This window comes from Eurosta solidaginis, chromosome 3, assembly GCF_040869045.1.
Source record: "Eurosta solidaginis isolate ZX-2024a chromosome 3, ASM4086904v1, whole genome shotgun sequence".
NCBI lineage: Eukaryota > Metazoa > Arthropoda > Insecta > Diptera > Tephritidae > Eurosta > Eurosta solidaginis.
In genome coordinates, this window is record NC_090321.1 from 170616165 (window position 1) to 170637885 (window position 21721).

Genomic DNA, 21721 nt, shown 5'->3' on the forward strand with positions numbered 1-21721 from the left:
TCCATTATAGATCTCACCTTCGCTAGCAGCGAAATAGCAAGACGAGCAAAATGGTCCATAAGCAACGTCTACACACACAGCGACCATAAAGCTATTAGCGTAGAGCTGCTCGAAACTCCACGAACGGTAGCAGCAAGACATCGACAAAGTAGGAAATGGAAACAGCACCTTTTCGACCCACAAATATTTGTCATTATCTGGAAGGACGCCACAGTACGAGAATCGCATGCGGAAGACCAGTCGGTTCAAATCACTAAGTTGCTATGTATGGCATGTGATGCTGCCATGCCCAGAAGTCGCGGAAAAGCACAGCGCACTCCGGTATATTGGTGGAATGACGAAATTGCGGAAGAGCGTAGAAAATGCCACAAAGCATGAAGAATAGCGCAGAGGGCACGCTCATCACCACGATATGCAGAGCTACACAGCACCTATGTCGCACAAAGAAAGGCACTTAAAAATGCCATAAAAAAGAGCAAGAAGTTATGCTTTAGGGAACTGCTGGATAATGTCGACCTAGATCCTTGGGGATCAGCCTACAGAACTGTGATGGCCAAAGTTAAAGGACCGATATCACAGCAACCTACGTGCCCGATACTGATGAATATTATTGTTGAAACACTTTTCCCGGCGCAAGATCGCTGGACTTATCCAAGCGAGGATCTAGAAAGTACGGAAATTCCGCAAATTACAGAGCAAGAGGTGCTGGACGCTGCAAAAAGAGTTGCTGATAACAAATCCCCAGGACCCGACGAAGTACCAAACATAGCCCTTAAAGCCGCGATTACAACTAGGGCTACATTATTTACTGATCTTTTTAATGCCTGTATGCAAGAAGGCGTGTTCCCTCGCCCGTGGAAACGACAAAGACTTGTCTTATTGCTGAAACGTGGTAAACAGCCGGACCAACCATCCTCATATAGGCCACTTTGTATGCTGGATTCCCTAGGGAAGATTTTCGAGCGTATAATTAGTGAGCGCCTACAGCTGACTCTAGAAAGACCAGGTGGCTTATCGAATAGTCAATATGGATTTCGCAAATCAAGATCCACCGTAGATGCAATACAAACAGTCGTCAATATAGCTAGAGAAGCTATCTCTGGAGGCCAAAATAAAAGGAAGTTCTGTGCACTGATTATGTTGGACATCAAGAATGCTTTTAACACTGCGAACTGGATGCAGATAATGGCAGCGCTGCAAAGCTTCGGCACTCCAGCTTACTTACGCAGAATTATAGGTAGCTATCTTAAAGACAGAGTACTTCTTTTTGACACGGATCAAGGAGCTAAAGAGTACAAAATCACAGGAGGCGTTCCACAGGGATCTGTTCTCGGTCCAACGCTTTGGAATGTAATGTATGACGGGGTGCTAAAGATTGATCTACCAGAAAACACGCAAATTGTGGGATATGCTGATGATATTGCAGTGGTAGTAGTGGCCAAGAAACTGGACCTGCTTCAAGCATTATGTAATGACGCCGTAGCAAGAATAAAGGAATGGCTGACCAATACAGGACTGGAGTTGGCTAGCCAAAAGACGGAAGTGGTATTAATAAGCTCCAAATGGTCGGCGAACGAGTTAGTCTTAACTGTCGGGGATCATCAAATCACCTCAAAGGATTCCTTAAAATACTTAGGAGTGCACATTGACTCTAAGTTAACTTTCAAAGAGCACTTCAGAGCGGTGGGGGAGAAAATTACCAAAGTTAATGGATCACTTATGCGAATAATGCCTAACATTGGTGGTCCGAGCGAAGCTATACGTCAGCTATTGTCCACAGTAACCAGCTCAATAATACTATACGCAGCACCAGTGTGGTATGGATCTAAACAGACCCATCAAAAATATATATTAGCAGCGTACCGACTTGCTTCTTTAAGAATAGCAAGTGCTTATCGGACGGTGTCCGACGACGCGATCCTGGTTCTAACCCGGAAAATCCCAGTGGACTTACTGGCAAGCGAAATGGCCGATCTGTATAACACTAATATCGAGCGACCATCTGAAGAAGACAAGAAAAGAGCAAGGACACAAACAATAGCTAAGTGGCAAGAACGGTGGGAGGCCTCGAGTAAAGGGCGTTGGACTTTCACACTAGTTTGGAACGTAGCTCAATGGAATGAGCGGAAGCACGGCGAACTGAACTACCATCTCACGCAAATAATGAGTGGAAATGGCGGTTTCAAAGAGTATTTATGGAAGCGTAGGATAGAGGAAGATCCTCATTGCCCAATGTGTACCACAGAGTTAGAAAACGCAGAACACGTCATGTTCTACTGCCCCCGTTTCCACGAAGAAAGACTCACCTTGCATGGAGTCTTTGGGGAGGAACCTACCACGAGAAATTTAGTTTCACATATGTGCAGCAGGAAAGAATGCTGGACTGCAGTGAGCAAAATGGCATTTATAGTAATGACACGCCTGATGGATGCTGAGAGGGAGCGCAGAGAAATGCGCATGCGAAGCAGTGGTGATTAAATGGACACTCAGAGCAAATAGCGGGAACCTGGACGCAGGGACAACAGTAGGCTCTTAAAATATGAGAAATATGGAACGCCACCCTGAAGTAATGCGAAAGTGGTGCCGGGGTGGGCGACGGTTCCAGAACGGGGCTGTTTTTTAGTCTACGGACACACGGTTGCTGCGACGGCAGCAATTATGGTGCATTAGGCATTTTTCAGCCTCCCCGCAAACAAAAAAAAAGAAAAAAAAAAAAAAGGTGGACGCCTTTTCGAGATATCGCCATTTGGGGTGGGCCAGGGTGAATCTAGAATGTGTTTGTACGATATGGGTATCAAATGAAAGGTGGTAATGAGTATTTTACCATTTACTTAATATGGTAGATGTCACACCCATTTTACAAAGTTTTTTCCAAAGTTATATTTTGCGTCAATAAACCAATCCAGTTACCATGTTTCATCCCTTTTTTCGTAGTTGGCATAGAATTATGGCATTTTTTTCATTTTTCCTAATTTTCGATATCGATAAAGTGGGCGTGGTTATGGTCGGATTTCGGCCATTTTTTATACCAAGATAAAGTGAGTTCCGATAAGTACGTGGGCTAAGTTTAGTAAAGATATATCGGTTTTTGCTCAAGTTATTGTGTTAACGGCCGAGCGGAAGGACAGACGGTGGACTGTGTATAAAAACTGGGCGTGGCTTCCACCGATTTCGCCCATTTTCACAGAGAACAGTCTCCGTCACAGAATCTAGGCTCCTACCAAATTTGAGAAGGATTGGTAAATTTTTGTTCGACTTATGGCATTAAAAGTATTCTAGACAAACTAAATGAAAATGGGCGGAGCCACGCCCATTTTGAAATTTTCTTTTATTTTTGTATTTTGTTGCATCATATCATTACTGGAGTTGAATTTTGACTTAATTTACTTATATATAGTAAAGATATTAAATTTTTTGTTAAAATTTGAATTTAAAAAAAATTTTTTTTAAAAAGTGGGCGTGTTCTTCATCCAATTTTGCTAATTTTTATTTAGCACATATATAGTAATAGTAGTAACGTTCCTGCCAAATTTCATCATGATATCTTCAACGACTGCCAAATTACAGCTTGCAAAACTTTTGAATTACCTTCTTGTAAAAGTGGGCGGTGCCACGCCCATTGTCCAAAATCTTACTAATTTTCTATTCTGCGTCATAACGTCAACCCATCTACCAAGTTTCATCGCTTTAACCGCCTTTGGCAATGAATTATTGCATTTTTTCGGTTTTTCGAAATTTTCGATATCGAAAAAGTGGGCGTGGTTATAGTCCGATATCGTTCATTTTAAATAGCGATCTGAGATGAGTGCTCAGGAACCTACATACCAAATTTCATCAAGATGCCTCAAAATTTACTCAAGTTATCGTGTTAACGGACGGATGGACGGACGGACGGACATGGCTCAATCAAATTTTTTTTCGATCCTGATTATTTTGATATATGGAAGTCTATATCTATCTCGATTCCTTTATATATGTACAACCAACCGTTATCCAATCAAACTTAATATACTCTGTGAGCTCTGCTCAACTGAGTATAAATATAGTGAAACTGGAAAAAACTAAAGAGAAGGGAAAATAAATACAAGGAATATGGGAAAGACAATGACAAGAATTGCAGCTGCGGCTCGAATGCTAAGCAAATAGAATATTGTACGGTTCATTGTTGTATTCGCATGGTTGACACATTCATAAACAAAAAACAGAGTCAAGTAAGGCGCTGGATATAAAGCGCAGTGCTGTAATGGGAATTTAGAGGCAAAGGAAGGAACTAACTAACGTAGGTGAATGTAAGATGTCGAGAGTTATCGAACACCTCCAAGTTAGATTAGGTTATATTATTGTGGCGGCCCCAAACATGGCCGTGGTGCATACTTCGGCTGTTTGGCCCATTGTTACACGACTGAAGGGGCCCATCCTCCGTTTAATGTGTAACAAGTTTAACCAATTTGTTTGTTTGTAGCGCAAGATGTCTTCAGCAGAGCCTACCTGTTCTAAATAGCCAATGAAATGCTTTTTCAGACATTCCATTCGTGTCTTCACTAAAGCCGGGAATCTGCAGAGGAAATATTGAGCATACTCTATCTTCTCATCCCTACAGTTTCGTAAAAAGTCATTCGTAGGCACTCAAATGCGATTAACGTATATTCCCATCAGAGAGTGGTCCGTTACTATCCCGACCGATGACCTTAAGGAGAGGCGACTGAAATTGATAAGGAATGTAGTTCGGCACTCACCTAAGCGAAGCCCAGTCTATCGAAACACCTCACCGGTGGCTTTTAGTATCCATCTGGCATTGGCTTTATCAGCGATTCTGATTTTTGATTTGATTTGCTGTTTATAGGAAGGCTCGAAGTAATATAATCCCACTGAAGAAAGTTTACTGGGATAGATCCCAGAATCTGATGTCGCTCTAGGGCCAGGCTGCATTCACTCTAACCACGACGCCAACGACTTTGATGGCAATAATCAAAGAGTGGCAAAAAGCAGTACAGACCTCACAAAATATTCTTTTTTAGAATAGGATTTGCTGAAAACTGTCATTACCAACGTTACTTGGCGCTTAGTCACCTTGGAAGCTTCAGCCGTGAAACAACAATGCAGTTGCCCTCTTTTAATGGATCAATCCCTACCTAACATTCTAAAGTCAAGCTCCACCTCTTTTACTCGAAAGCCCAAGAAAGCCGTTGTTACACAATGTTTCTATCGCAGTAAAACTCGTACAGCACACCCTATTGATAATCGGCATTGGAATAATGAGCTACGATTAAATTTACCTAAGAGTTTGAGTCATATATGAGAACGAGTAGACTCAGATATTAATACGCAGTTGGACTTTTTCGAAATAATGATCTTCTCTTGGACTTCGGCTGGTTTCCAAATAAATAGATTAAGCCTTTCATGGTTTAGAAATAATTTTCAGACGCGGTAGATTTTTTCCTGCCGACCTTTGCTTTTGCCAGTTAACCGGACGTCAGATTGCCAGTAGTTCTTTTCTCTTTATTTTATCGTTTAGAGGAGAAGGGGATGACTGAAATTCAATTTAAATCAGTTCTATTAGAGAAATGATAATTTTAAACCCGCCTTTGTTATCTCTTGCCAGAAATATGTTTTTGGCTGCGCAAATGGTGCTAAGCACAAACAGTCAGAAAGGAACGATCTCTCCGAAGGACTTTCCGTGGTGTTCAAAATAAATCAAGTTCTGAATGTAAGTATTGTCTGGGCACGGATGTCCGGGCACTAATGACCTTAGAAAGTATGGGGGGAAAAACATTTAAGTATTGAAACCAAAATCATAAAAAATAGCTATGGCTTAAAAAATAAGAGAAAAAGGAAGTTGATATTCCCACTTTGAGTACCCCAGCTATTTTATCCAGGTAACCCTCTGGAATATCGTGTGAATAAAAATGTCTCTCCTAAACTTGCTGGATCATCAGAGTTGGGTTTCTGATATTCTTTAAATTTAAGTAATGAGGTCAGCAGCCTGCACATAATTTCACCAGCCCGTTTCACAAAGCAAACAAGTCTTGTAATACCAGTTAAGTTTTTCTGAAAAGAAAAAATTCCCAGAACAAAATCACTTGTACCTATAACATTACTTTTTTTTGTGAAATTGACCCCAGGGCTCTTTCAACAGCACAATGGGCGACTGAGTATATTCGGCACCGGGGGTTAAATTCCTTAAATGAATTTTTTTTTGATGGACATTTTTCGCAGTAGTCAACTAGTTTCTGAGCAGGACAACGCCCCCCCCCCCCCCCCCCCCCCCCCCATGTAAAGACGCCCCTGGTATAGATGCATGTCAAGAAAGAAGAAAATATAAATATGAACGCATATTTGTATACAAAATAAATGGATATAATGAAATCAAGTTGGCTCAAAATGGTCAACTGGCCCAGCTCTTAGCATGTACAGACTCATTTATACACACTCAAACATGCATATGTATAAGATTTAAGATTATGTACACTTCTGCTCGTGACAAACTCAAATGGCGTAGAAGTAGGAGTACTTTTTCTTTTACTGCAAATAGTAGCAACAATGTTTGGTGAGGCTATGCGAGCGTATTTATCTTTGTTTTCTGTTTCTTACTTCTTCAATGCTTTATTGTTTCTTGAGAAGTTTTGTACTGTTACAACTTTCATAAAGTCAACAAATATACAAATTACAACTCTACGCACCAAGAAGACAATAAAATCTGTCAATTCGATTGAGATTTTGCCATACTTAACGCCCAAATATATGCAATTCGCAATCTCTTAAGTTTCAAGTTTCATGCAGGTTTGCAGATTGTTTAGTGATTAAAAAATGAGTAACTGCGTATTTAAGTTGATTTTGAGTGTTCAGAAAAAGATTCAGCAGTAATTATAGTAATTAATAATATTAGGATTTTCATTATTATTCTACTAGCATAGCCGGCAGTTTTTCTGTCTTAAATTTTGATTTTCTTACTGATTTTACTTAGGGACTGAAGGCGACGAGATCTCTTAAGGTTAAACTCTGACCAGGTTTGCTTAGATATCCGACATCCTGGAGATTGTCGCCACATTGCGTTAGCTTCACGCTATATTTATTCTTTTAGCTCAAGTTTGCATATGAAAGAGGATGTACCCAAGCCTTCTTGCCTAGCAACTTCTTTTTCTCTATGTCGCGTAGCGTCCCGAGACCCATGTGAGGTGTACACGGCTCTGTTGTTGAAGAGCTCGAAGACAGTTTAGTGTTAAATTACAATTGAATAAATAAGCGGCAAAGGATTTGATGGCCGCTTGGCTGTCGTTACCTTGCCGAGAACTTGTGTATTCCTATAAAAGTCGCGGCTTTCATGATACCTGATAGTTCCGCCTGAAAGAACCAGCAATGATCAGGTAGTCTGAAAGATAGTTGAAAGTCTGGGTCCTTTGAAGAGACTCTCTTCCAACCCTACTGCTCAACTTAGAACCATCGGCGTTTATAGAAATGCTGCTGTCAGCAGCTAAGTACCCAGCCGACTCCATCCAGTCATCACTATTGGGAATGTTTTCCCTAAAGCTACTGTCCACAACTGTTGTGTCGCACAGCGGTCTGTGCTTTATATTTACACTAGCAGACCCGACAGACGTCTCTCTCTCTGCCCAAGCTTTGGTCTATCTGCATAACTTTTAAGCACTTTTTACTTTTTACTCTACCTTCCTCTCTCTTTCCTTATCTTTTCATTCACTCTTTCCTCTGCCTTCCTCTTTTTCTGCGTCTCTTTCCCCTCTTCGTCTTTTCCCTTCTTTTCCGCTCCATATCTCTATCTTCGTCTAACTGCATATCTTTCTCCTTCCCTCTTGTATCTTCTCTCTAGTTCTTCTTGTTCTTCTCCATCTCTTTTTCCCAGTCCCAGTCTCAGTTTGTTCGAAAAGAGGGCTACCAATATATATACCAAATTTCAGGCAAATTAAACCGTGAATATATTTTGTTTCAATATATCGATCCATTGTCCACTCCCCGGAAAAAAACTACACAGGAACGCTATCCTATCATTCAAGTTGGATCAAACTGCACACGGTACGCAAATGTGATTGAAACCCATAACATGAAGTTTATGTATATTGAGGTATAAATATATGAAAACGTATAAAGAAGAGTTTTCACATAAAAAATATATTCGGCTCAAATCCGTTTTGGTGCATAATTGAAATTGAAACGAAATAAAATGAAAACGTAGGCATAATACATGCAAAGGTAGATTTCCAAAGTTTTTCATCATTAATTCTAATTCATATTTTATGTTTGTAATGCCACCTTATCTGGACAATTAGTTTATATGGGGAGTAAACTATATATACAACCGATCGCTATGATTTTTTGAGATGGCAGTATATACTGAATATGCAATCGTTTGGTGAAATTTGAAGCTTCCAGCTGTTAAAGTGGTGTGGAAATTGCGAAAATTTTCTTACCTAAACAATCAGTTGTATGGGATATATACGCTATATAGCAAAAGCATATCGTGGAATTTTAAGCTTCATTCTGATAAATTGAGGAAGATATGACAAAAAAATCACTTCTGAAAAAAATGGCTGTATGGGGGATATATGTTATAGAGGTTCGATCGGGCCAGTCTTGACAGGTGTCAAATCGGACACATAAGCATACCCGCTTGCCACATTTCATCAAGATATCTCAAAAACTGAAGGACTAGTTTGCGTTCAAACAGACAGACATACGGACAGGGCTGAATCCACGCAGCTCGTCATCCTGCTCATTTGATTATACTTGCTGTTGGGTCTATCTCTTCTCCTTTAGCGACTTACAATTTTGAATTTCATGACAAATATATATACCATTTCATTTGCGTGAAAGGTATAAAAAACGTATATAAATTTTTGCCTTTTGGGATTTGTGTCCTTTATGAAAAAAGTTTAGTTTTCACTTAAGTGTAGATAACCCAATTTTTGTACGTACTCATGTATTGAATAAACGTATGTTAAAACGTTAGGTATACATACACGCAATTCAAAATCTAGTAAAGCTTTTGCCACTTGAATCTTGGGAGAGCTGCGTGCCACTTGAACATCTTCGTTGCATCGCAATCTAAACTTTTGACACGTCTTGGCTAACTTTTGTCAAAACGCAACATCTCTCATTTGTCCAAACTGATCACAACAAAATATGTATGTATGTTGCATTGGCGTACGTACATAAGTGCATACTAGGACTAGCCGCCAAAAAATTAGAGTTTTTTTCTTTTGAGGAAAAAGCTTATAACATGAGAACTGCAATAAAACTTAACTTGTTTTTGGTATATTTATTTTGCATCCTCAAAGACTAAAACATCCTGTTTTCCTTTGACAACAGCTAGTTTATTATCTCTACACCTCCTTCTTCGTATACCATCTTTTCCTCTAGGTCGACCCTGCCATCTCTTCATTCTTTTCTATGCCCCTCCCCCTGTTAGTCTGGAAGAAAGGTTATACCACAAATATATATATATGGGCGAAAAGGTAATCTCAAGCCGATCGGATGGTTAGTTGGGGAGAAAGCACAAATGCATGTAAGGGATATGCCGCACTACCTTTCGCTCTCTCTGAGGAGCAGCAAAGCCATGCTATGGGACATAAAGTCAGGCACAATGACATAATCATAGGAGTGATAAAGCTTGCCGGCCATCGACACCATGACACATTTTCCATATTTCCTAAAATTCCCAACACCCCTTTGGTTTGGGTATCGAGTAATATGAATAGGATTTAAGACACAAAAAGCGCATATATAGATATGCGTTTATCTTCGCACTCAAGCACTGCAGCAAACACACAAACACAACAACAAGCAAACAAACAAACATGTGCGATAAATACGATTTGGAATCTACCCAAGCTCCATTTATCAGCGTTTTTGACCAAAGGAACTGCAATAAAAAGTGCAATATTTCAATTTAACCGCTTGGTGGCCTTTTGCCCCCGAAAAACATCGCATATCACAAGCATCCAATGGCTGGATGATGTCCCTTAACCCTACCAAACGTTGTGAACACCACCATAACTGCACACCGTTCTACCGTTGCACCATTTCACCGCTTTTAACCGCTCATCTCCACAACTATTTTTGTATATCTACATACATACATACTTGTATAGACATATAGGAGATATTACATTGTTGTTAGTATTATTGCCGTTTACTACGCTCGGTACCAATTTAACGTACAGAGAATTTTATTACACTCGATGCACATTCTCAACTTTGTTGTAAAGCCACATTGAGTGTCGTCATCGCCCGGTGTGTTGTGATGAGTTTGTACTGTGCTAGATCGACATTCGCACTGCTTGGCTTGTTGCAATGAGCTGGATTGTGTTGATGGTGCTACTGATTGCAACTATAGCAAGTTGTATAGCAACTTGAAGTTTTTCATTCTCTATCAAAGTTTTATGCTATTTTCCACATGCTCCGCTTGTCCGTTTCACGTCCGTCCGCTTGCACGTCGCTTACTGGTCTTCCATCTCACTTCTGCCCGACCACTATTATTGTTATCTCTAATGTGACAACATTTTCTGTTACTTTCTTGTATTCCAGGGCTCAAAAATCCTTAAAACCTTAAGTGTTGCATAGACTCGAGTAAAATTTCGTGATAATATAAATACTTTGAAACCATGATTACTTAAAGTTGGTATGGCATCGACCATATAGGTGAGGCTTTATATACAAGTCGTAGTAACACATTCGTCATTTCTCTAATTGACGCTTAACTGCCTTGGCGATTTTGGCCGTATCGTAGTCTCACCAGTCATGCCTGTTTCACTATAGCTGACAGCAATTGGAGGCTCCAAGGGAGATCAAGTACTCCTCTCCTTGCTTCTCCCAAGTCAGCGGGGCCTTCCCGCTTCCTCTGCTTTTAAAACCATAATAGTCTTCAGACAAAGCGAGTCCATGAATATCGAATTCGCGATAGTAAAATCCATTGTAAGAACGTACGTTCGCTGAAGTATGATGATAACATTGATATAATTGGCCTTAGCGGACACTCTGTACTTTCAGATTCTGTAGATTTGATAACGAGGGAAAAAATTCGGTCTTGCAGTAAATGAGGAGACCGCGAAGTACTTTTTATCATTCAGGAAGAAAGGGGTGCATTCATGCTTTTGAGTCACGTCCACTGTTGGCGGATATAAATTGGAGTTTATGAAGGACTTCATCTTTTTGGGACCCAGCATTAACTGAGAAAAAACATTGTAAGCTTAAAAAATAGACGGAAAATAACTCTTACCAACAAGTGCTATTCTGGGCTTTTGAAAAGTAAAGTAATCTCTCGTTGAACAAAAATCGTGTTCTGCAAGTCGCTCTTCGTATATATCCTGATGTATGGCTCAGAAACATTGAGGATGTGGAGAGAAAATGAGATAGCTTTTGAAGTAAAAAAATAGAGAAAAGTTCTTCGAAAGTTTTACGGTCCTGCCCGTGAGGTCGGCGGTGAGCATTAAAAAAGATATAAATATGATTGTGCAGAGCGTATTTCAATTCCAGTGTAGAGACATGCACTCGTCCGCACCAAATCTTTGCCGCCGTGTTTGAAGAGATTGTTATTCTTTAGACGGAATGCTTGACTTCTACTTGCCAACAAATAGTATGCAGCCATATAAATGCGTACTACCCCACAAGAACTAAGTTAGGTCAGGTTGAACTGCCCGGAGAATAAAGACTTCGCATAGACTTAATGTGTACATAGTATTGCCAGAGATGGTTTGACAACCAAACGGAAAACCACTAATTAGTCATCAGGACTTAAAATAAAAAAATGTAAGACCGAGCTTCAACTGCAGGGCAGATGAGTTTTCACTAAGAAGCTTTTCATGATAGCAATACACTCGGAATGCTAGCCAAATCATTGCCGAGGGGTGACTCTGCTTAGAAAAACTTTCTTCTAAAAACTTGTTTCTAAAAATTGGATGTTGCTTTGCCCGGGGCGTGAATTCAGGATCTTCGGTGTGGTAGACGGAGCACGCTTCCACCACACCACGACGGCCGCCGGGACTTATATCAGATGTAACTCCTGTCTCCTCTTTATTTTTCCCAAGTGGATTGGGACGTCTACCGTCGACTCATAGCATGCAGCACCCTCCTTTTCCAACTGATTGGCGTTTTCGTTACCTTCTATACTTTAATGGCAGGACACCAGTATATATATATGGTTCGGCATAAGCGAAGCCTGCCCAATAATTTTTTGCATTTAGGGCCACTTATTGATAAAATACTGTGTGAGATTATTGCCCTAAGTACCACGTGATACTGATATTCGTATTGACACAACCGCAGCTTAAATACGCTTTGTCAATACAGTGATCCAGTGATCTGATAGGATCTACTTTTTTTCTGCATCAAAACAGCGAATAGCAGATCGGTATACACGTGTGTAGTATGTTCTGTCTCGCAACCTTTTTTCAAGCGTCCAACTCTATTGTGGCCCAGTACCTCTTTCGAAACTTAGGAACGGGACCATGCAGTTCAATTTAAAGATTTTTATATATCAATAGAATACAAAGAGTAAAAAAGAGAGGGACAAGAAATAAACCATTAGGGTTAAAACATAAGAAAAAGAGGGAAGAATAGTAATGGAATGGAAAATTGAGAAAATAGGGGAATATAAAGATGGAGTTACAATAAAGTAATGGATGAGATTGGGAGAGGTAAGAGAAGCGGTATCGGTGTCTTTAAGTAGGTATGTTGCGAGAGAGGGGTGGGTGCTATCAGGAAAAAGAAAAAGGTCTAGATATGGAAATATATAAAACAGATGACTAGAGGGCGAAAGAGAGAGAGGAAAAGAGTCATGGAAGAGAATAGAGAACAGAGAGAGGGTACAGGCAGGAGAACAAGAAAGCTTTAAAAGCATTAAAATTGAAAGAATAAATATCGCTTACATCTCACAACAAACCACAGTTGTAATATTTAAGACTTTTTGCACATGGTTAAACATTTAAGTCTATATTTTAAACCATTCATCGGTGGCAAAAACTTTGCAAACTCATTTTTACTAATTTAAAAAAACTGAAATTTACTACCAAGTTTTTTAATTGTAAACTGATTTGAAAATATTTAGAAATGAGGTTTTTAGAAATGTTTTATTTTTATGTTCTATGGCTGTGATAGCTCAACAGGTAGACCGCCCCACTCTGATCCAGAGAACATAGACTAAAAACCTGTTTACGGACCGCACAATTTTTTTTCTTGAAACAAATGCAGACTTTCTTGCTTTGATATTGAGATGGACCTATATGCAATCGTTTTCAATTAAACCTGGGCCCGAATCGCGTTATAAGATCACGTATGGAAAAACCATTTCACCCAAACGATAGATATGAATCTGCCACACTATTCGTAGGAATAGAAATAAATTATTAACCCTCCGATAGATTGTGGCATTTGGCCAGACGAGGCTTTATTTTCGTGAATAACTTTACTGCTACCCACCCGATCATGAAAAGATTTAGCGAATTTTTAAGTTTAGAGGCGGTCGGAAATCGATATTTTTTTCTTTTTTTTGTACCAAAGTTGATTATGTCATATTTTAGCGTTGTCGTCTGGCTAGACGAACATATCTTTAAGCCTATAAGAGCTCATAGTTCGTATTCATTTCAAAATTTATCAATAAAAATTCAAACTTATTTCTGGGTAATCACAGTGTGCGCCGAGTTTTCTTCAAAATTTAAATATTTGTGGGTAAAGTTCAAAGTGTCAAATTTCGTCTGGCCAGACGACAACGCTAAGATGTGTTGAATTTATTCACCGCTAATCGGAGGGTTAATCTAATGAGTACTCGAAGCTACGTCATTACATAATTCCTTATTCCTATTCACCGTTTCAGAGGTACTGCGATTAAAGGAATTGATTTCGGTTATGGATCGTATAACACGATTCGGGTCCTGTATAATCTAAATTTGAAACGATCTACTGAACGGTTTGAGTATATTTTCTTAATAAGGTTATATGTAACAGTTATAACTCCAATTTTTTACTAAGAAAAATGTCATAACCGCCGCAGTCCCTGTCTTATGCCGTTTCCTTTTTTGATATCATTACAGTTGCTTTCGTCGCCATTAACTTTATGATGGGTGTGCACGGTGAGGAGTGCGGTCAAGAGGAATTCACTAAATGCGCTGAGCCTCTGGAAATGCTACATTTAACCTCCGAATTTTCCATTGGTGCTGCTAAGAAGGACGAACTGGATAAACTTTGCAAGTAAGTCAACGTTATCAACGATAAAAGAAAAAGTTTCCATTTTTTCAATTATTTAATTCCACACTTTCTTTACACCACCACTTTATCCGCTCACATTGTCCTACACTCAATATATGTACATATTTATGTATGTATATAAGACAACAACTTACCTGGCATTGCCTTGAGTTCTTACTACGTGCAGTTTTGTTGTGCGACGCCCGCTCATCAGCACAAAGCGCTATTGGCAGGGTACAGCCAGTACAAGTAATTGCTAAGTGCAGCCGAAATTTTGTTGTTATTTCTTTTTCTTTCTTTCCGAATTCAGCGCGAGAATTAATTACGCTGTACAATTTGTGGTTTTTCTAGCAAAATTAATATTACCTTCTAATTTTTAGTAAATGTAGTAAGAAGTAAATTTTCGTTTTCGTTTTGTTTTTTGTTTTTGGCGGTGACGGGCACTATCAGCTCAAAGCCATCGTCAATTAAAGTTTGTGCAATCAGCTGCCATGGGAATGCACAAACATTCATATGCACATACAAAATGCAGTCGGTGCGGAACTTGTTTTAGTACGAAATTCTAATTAATTGGAGTCATAAATGTAATTTGGAATGAAAAAACATTAATGTCTTGACTTAAGGTTTTTTCTCTGCATCGAAGGTTTTTCCGCCATTTATGAGCTGGGGTTTATCGAAGGCTGAAGTATCACTCAGTCAATCCAGGGGGTCGAGTAGAGCTCCCACAAACCCCCACTTAATAAGAACACAATATTTATATTAAGGACGAATATTCACACACACGGCTTGAAGTGTAGGGAGGACAGCAGCTTTCCGTACCAAGACAGTGGTTAGAGAGAGATGGCCCTACGTAGCCAGTGGAGGGTATCCTCTCAGATTTAGAGATATATATTCTCATGTAAATTTAAAAATTTTCATACAAATTTTTTGTTTATCGGGCAGATAGGTTTTAGAGATAATCGAGAAACTGGTCTTAAATATGTTTTTTTATTTACCCATTTCCGCATAGTTTTTGATTAAGTCGTTCACTATCATCTCGTAGTTAGGACTATTGTGTTTGCCTAAAAAAGAAGTAACGACCTTTTCAAAAGAATCCCACGCTGCTGCCTCCACTGGTGACAGCAGTTCTTTGAAATGGTTATTGGTCATCATTTTCCTTATTTACGGTTCCACAAAAATCCCTTCCTTTATTTTTGCTTCTGAAATCTCTGGAAAGATTGTCTTCAAATGATGAAAAGATTCGCCTTCTTTGTCCAAAGCCTTCACAAAGTCTTTGATAAGCCGATCTTGATGTGGAACGGAGGTAGAATTATTTTTTCCTTCTTTGTAGTGGGGAGTATTTTATGTTATCCACCCCAAGTTGAAACTCGATTCGTTCTGGCCAATCTTTTATGATGTAGTGGTATTGACGAGCTCGGCTATCCCATTTGCATAGAAAGCAACAGTATTTTGTGTATCCACTTTGTAGACCACATAGCATTCCAACTACTTTAAGATCGGCACATATTTTCCAATCATGTTCTTCGTATTTGATTAATTGTTGCATTATCTCATACGTTTCCTTCCTATTTACTGCATGCGCGATCGTGATAGATGGCTTTTGGTTGCCAATATGCAATAATACGCCTTTAAACTTAATTTATTGCCGTCTATGAACAATCAGCACTCTTTTGAATCATATTGTAACCAATTTACTGCAAATTCTTGTGCTAAGTTCGAATCACTAAACTGTTGAATAAATAACTGCAATATTTAGTAATGCAAAATGGCCTTTATTCAAGTACTTCACAATAAATAACTCTACTATTGCCCCGACAGATAGCGTGCTTAACCGAAACTAATTGTAGTGACTCTACTGATATCGCCTTTTATACTCTCTGATTTCCTCCTTCGCATCTTCTAGGCGCTTCCATTTCCTGAATGTACTAGTTGGCCATCAGCTATCAAATTTCTCAACTGTAATTACAATTGCACGATTTTATAGCTTCTCTCATTGCATACTTTCGGGAGTATCTCAGATATATGCATGTGGTTGTGCGTTACTTCTCAGCTGCATGTACGTACATATGTGTAGACATAATGATTGAATGATTGGCGGCCACCGTGGTGTGATGGTAGCGTGCTCCGCCTACCACACCGTATGCCCTGGTTCACACCCCGGGCAAAGCAACATCAAAATTTTAGAAATAAGGTTTTTCAATTAGAAGAAAATTTTTCTAAGCGGGGTCGCCCCTCGGCAGTGTTTGGCAAGCGCTGAGGGTGTATTTCTGCCATGAAAAGCTCTCAACGAAAACTCATCTGCCTTGCAGATGCCGTTCGGAGTCGGCATAAAACATGTAGGCGCCGTCCGGCCAATTTGTAGGGAAAAGCAACAGCAGCACGACGCAAATTGGAAGAGAAGCTCGGCCTTAGATCTCTTCGGAAGTTATCGCGCCTTACATTTTTTTTTTTTTAATGATTGATTCGTTTATGCAGATACAAGTGACTGTCTGCTTTATTGTTGTTGTGACTTCATTTACTTAGCATCAGACTAGGGATGTGAGTATCACTTAGTGTCACTCATATTCATCACACTGCCCTCCACATAAGTCTGATCGTCCCGATCAGACAAATCTCTCGATCTAAACACTGTCAGCCTTTCCAAATGAACCACTTTCATTTTGGTTCGTGGTTTGCCAATGGTTTGTATGCGGTATACTACATCGTTGATTCGTTTTACAACTTTGTATGGGCCTTCCCAAATGAACTGCAATTTCGAGGACAAACCTTTTTTTTTCGTTGTGGGCTTTATAACAGCACCAAATCTCCTTTCTGAAACCCTCCCTAATTGCTTTATCGTACCTCACCGTGTCACTCATAATCTTTGATCGTTGCCTTACAAGATCGTGTATATCTCTCAGCCCAGACACCAGTGGATTTCTTGACATTTCTCTCCGCATCGGCATCTATCCCATACTTCAAATAAGCTGGCAGTCGGAGGTCATTGCCCAAAATTACCTTTGCGGGAGTTTGGCCCGTTGTCTCATGTACTGCCGATCGGTAGGCCATCAAGAATAATGATATGTGTATATCCCAGTCCTTATGGTACTTGTCTACTACTTTCCTTAAATGCTCCTGCAATGTTCTATTGAAATGTTCCACCATACCATCGGACTGAGGATTCAATACAGTTGTCCGTGTTTTTCGAATGCCCAACTTCTTGCACATTTCTTGGAACACAGCTGATTCAAAATTCCCGCCTTGGTCAGAATGTAACTCCATTGGTACCCCATACCTTGCAACCCAATCGTTTGTAACCACTTCTTCTACTGTTTCTTGGTTTGGGATTGGGTATACCTCTGGCCATTTACTGAAATAATCCATAACCACCAGTACGTATTTTTTCCGCGGTTGCTAGTAGGACCTGCGACATCAATGGCGATCCTTGCAAATGGTGCACCTGAAATATATTGCTTCATCTGGCCATGACTTCGTGTTTTGGGCTCGTTCGCTCTGTTGAAAACCTCGCAGTTGGCAATCCACTCGGTGACCGACTGACGGCTAACCCAATAGAATATCTGCTTAATTTTCTCGAGCGTCTTCGTGATTCCAAGATGACCTCCACTTGGACCATTATGCAGCTCACTGAGCACGTCAGGAATCCTCTTCCTGGGAACAACTATCAGTTTCTTCTTGCATTTACCATCCTCACTCTCCCATACTCGATGAAGGCAACCGGATATCAATTCTAAACTGTTCCACTGTGTCCAATATGACTTCGCAATGGGACCCTCTGCTGACATCTCTTCTCTGTTTGGTCTTTCGTTTCGTTCGAGCCCTTGCATAACATGTGACAGATCTGTATCTTCTAGCTGACACTTCCTTAGCTGTTCCTTGTCCCATTCATCTGTACATGTTATAGTCATTAGCCGGACATCTATAATATCTTCTTTAGCCTCGGCCTTTGAACAGTGCTTGCATTCCAAACTACATGGTCTTCGTGACATTTCATCAGCATTTCCATGGGTACTACCTTTTCGATGCTCAATGGAAAAGTCATAGCTTTGTAGTCGCTCGATCCACCGTGCCAATTGTCCTTCCGGATTACGGAGCTGCAGAAGCCATTTCAACGCTGCGTGATCTGTCCTGACACGGAATCCCTGGCCGTACAGGTATTTGTGAAAATGTTTAATGCACTCTACCAATGACAACAGCTCTCTCCGCTTAACGCAGTAGTTCCTCTCTGGTTTTCCAATCGAACGAAACTTCTCAATTCATGTATGTTCTGTGGTCTTGGCCAATCCTTTACAGCCTCTATCTTTTCGTTCGCAGTGCAGATGCCCCCTGTCGTTATCTTGTCACCCAAATAATTTACTTCCTTTTTAAACAGCGCACACTTTTTGGGACTTAACTTCAGACTAGCGCCAGCTATTCTCTGGAAAACTTCCTCCCAGTTCTTAAGATGTTCATCAAAATTCTTGACCAATACGATGATGTCGTCCAGGTACACCAAGCATGTTTTCCAATGTAGTCCTTTCAGTACCTGGTCCATGAGTCTCTCGAAAGTAACTGGTGCATTACATAGTCTAAAGGGCATTAATGTAAATTGCCAAAGATCATCTCCGACGCTGAAGGCTGTTTTCTCTTTGTCTTCCTCCTTCTCCTCCACTTGCCAGTAGCCGCTTTTCAAGTCCAGTTTGGAAAACCATTTCGTACCAGAGAGCGAGTCCAGAGTGTCGTCAATTCTTGGCAATGGGTAGCTATCCTTTTTCGTAACGTTATTCAACTTCCGATAGTCCACGCAAAACCTCATTTTTCCATCCTTCTTCTTTACAAGTACTACCGGTGAGCTCCAGATAATAGCTGATGGTTCGATGACGCCGCTGTCGCTCATTTCTCGTATAATTTGCCTCACAACTTCCCGCTTCGCCAGTGGAACGCTACGTGGAGCTTGACGTATCGGCCTCGCGTCTCCAGAGTCAATTTGATATTTCACAACATTGGTGCGGCCTGGTTTGGAACCATCCTGGTCAAATATGTTTGCGTACTTTAGGAGCAGTTGCTTCGCCTTTCTCTGATAATCTTGATCTAGCCCCTCCGTCTATGCTGTGATGTCATTTGAAAGATAAGTCTTGCTAGTTTAAACGTGTTCCTGGAGCTCTTCACAGTTAGTAACTACTTCAGCCTCTTGGCATATATAGCTCCTTTTGTCAGTTTGAGTGGTGACTTGGACTCATTGAGTACTCTTACTGGAATACGTCCATCTTGTTTGTCATAGCCAGGGTTTTTCTAAAAGTAAGTTCGGTGTTGATTTGTTTGCTGCTTCGACAACCCACAATTTGTATTGTCCCACAATCTCCATCAAGCTTTGCCCAGATGACTGCTTCTGATTTTGGTGGTATTTGCTGACTCTCTTTCACCAGCACTCGTTTACTGATGTAGCCTCTCTCGTAGCCGAAATTAAGTTGCACACCCATGTTCTTATATCTCATCGTCTTGCTTTGCATGTCGATCCTGATGCCTTGGTCGATTAAGAAGTTCACTCCAATTATGATTTCATCAACAATCTCTGCCACTATAAAATTGTGTATTACCGTAACGTTCCCAATTGCGACTACACATGATACTTCTCCTAGAACCGTGGTGTCTTCTCCAGTGGCTGTACGCAATCTTGCTCCATGCAATGGTGTTATTTTCTTGTTGACTAAATCCGCTCGAAAGATGGAATGAGATGCACCCGTATCTACAGTCAGTAAACGTGCCTTTCCATCCACATGTCCTCCGACAGTAAGATTGTTTGACCTTCTTCCAATTTGTGAGATAGAGAATATGGGCATTAAATTGAGGGAGCCAGCTGTCGTCCCTTGGGACTGACTCGCTTTAGTTTAACGATTAAGTGAACTTGGAGATTTGCTCATCTCCTTCAGCTATGCATTTACAGCCACCCATATTGTTGGAGCTATTGGGACCGGTACTCCAATGTCGTGCAATATGACCTGGGTTGCCGCAATTGAATCATTTAATAACTCCGGCATCTTTCTGTTGTGGTCCCTTCAGTGCTTCCAAAGTTGTGTCTACCCAATCTGGTCTCTCCACTTCCACACGATGAGGTTTGTATGCTGGTTTACTCAATAGTGAGGCAGTTTCCTGCGTCAATGCATGTGGTACCATTTCTGCAAATGTAGGCTTTGCGTTTGCGTATGTGGCTCGCTTCGTTTCGACGTCCCCTATGCTATTTATAACGCTCTAAATTTTTACCATTTCAATGTATTCCACTTGTGCGTCGGCATTCGCCAAATGTGCAAGCCTTTCGACATATGACGCAAACTCCTGCAAAGTCTCATTAGCTTTTTGGTAGCGGTTTTGCAACTCTATTTGGTGTATCTGCTTCCTGTGTTCACTTCCGTATCGCCTCTCTAGAGCGCTCATCAATGTTTCGTAGTTGTTCTGCTCTCCCTCAGGAATAGTCTGTAGGATTTCAGAAGCAGATCCTTTCAATGCCACGAATAGTGCAGCAGTTTTATCTTCAGCACTCCAGTTGTTCACTGCTGCGGTCTTCTCAAACTGAATCTTAAACACCTGGAAAGGAACAGAACCGTCAAAGGATGGTGTTTTTACCTTTGGATTACTCGCTGAAACAGCTGGGCGATTTAGTTTTAACTGCTCCATACGACCCTTCAAATCATCGACTTCTGCCTGAAATTGAGAGATTTTTGCATCCTGCGCTTCCAGCTTTGATGTTACCCTTGCTTCCTGTGCTTCTAACTGCGAAGACACGTGTGCCACCTGCAATGATAAGCGCTCCACTTGTTCTTCCATCTTGGATGTTATGCGTGTCTCCTACGATTCCAGTTGGGATGCTATATATGTCTTCTGTTCTTCCAGTTGAGTTTCCATCTTGGATGTAATCTGTGTCGACATTTCTGACACACGCGTTTCTTGTGCTTCAATCTTCGATGTTATTTCTGACGACATTTCTGACATTTGCGACGACGTTGATTTTACTGTTGATGTTTGTGCAGATATTGCAGCCAGAATTATGTTCAAGTCTGTGCTTGTAACTGTCTGCGATGTTTCGTTTTTCTCTTAAATTTTTTTTGTTGTCTCGTCCCCATCAGGATAAAAGACATACTCGTCTACATCAATTCCTTGCGACTCCATTACCTCTCGTAGCCGTGCTTGAAGTTCGATCTTATTACCGGTTGTATTCAATCCACGGTTCTCCAACTCCTTTTTCAGTTTCCGGATCCTCAATTCACTCAACTTTGCCATGTCCAAGTTGTATTCCCAATCTTCGGAATTTATTCAACAATTCCTCTTCTGACACCAATTGTAACGAATTTACTGCAAATCCTCTTATTTGCAACCTTCTGCTAAGTTCGAATCACTAAACTGTGGAATAAATAACTCCAATATTTAATAATGCAAAATGGCCTTTATTCAAGTACTTCACAATAAATAACCCTACTATTGCCCGACAGATAGCGTGCGTAACCGAAACTGATTGTAAACCCTCTACTGGTATCGCCTTTTATACTCTCTGATTTCC

At 40.5% G+C, this 21721-nt stretch overlaps 1 protein-coding gene across 13 annotated transcripts in view; it reads left to right on the plus strand.

Annotated features, from left to right (window-relative positions):
- Positions 1-21721, plus strand: part of LOC137244617 (uncharacterized) — a 213466-nt gene that overhangs the window by 142089 nt on the left and 49656 nt on the right. For all 13 annotated transcript variants that reach the window (XM_067773867.1, XM_067773862.1, XM_067773871.1 and 10 more), the window contains one exon: positions 14040-14196. In XM_067773867.1, the coding sequence (XP_067629968.1) occupies positions 14040-14196 (157 nt within the window). The remainder of the gene's footprint in view (positions 1-14039; positions 14197-21721) is intronic.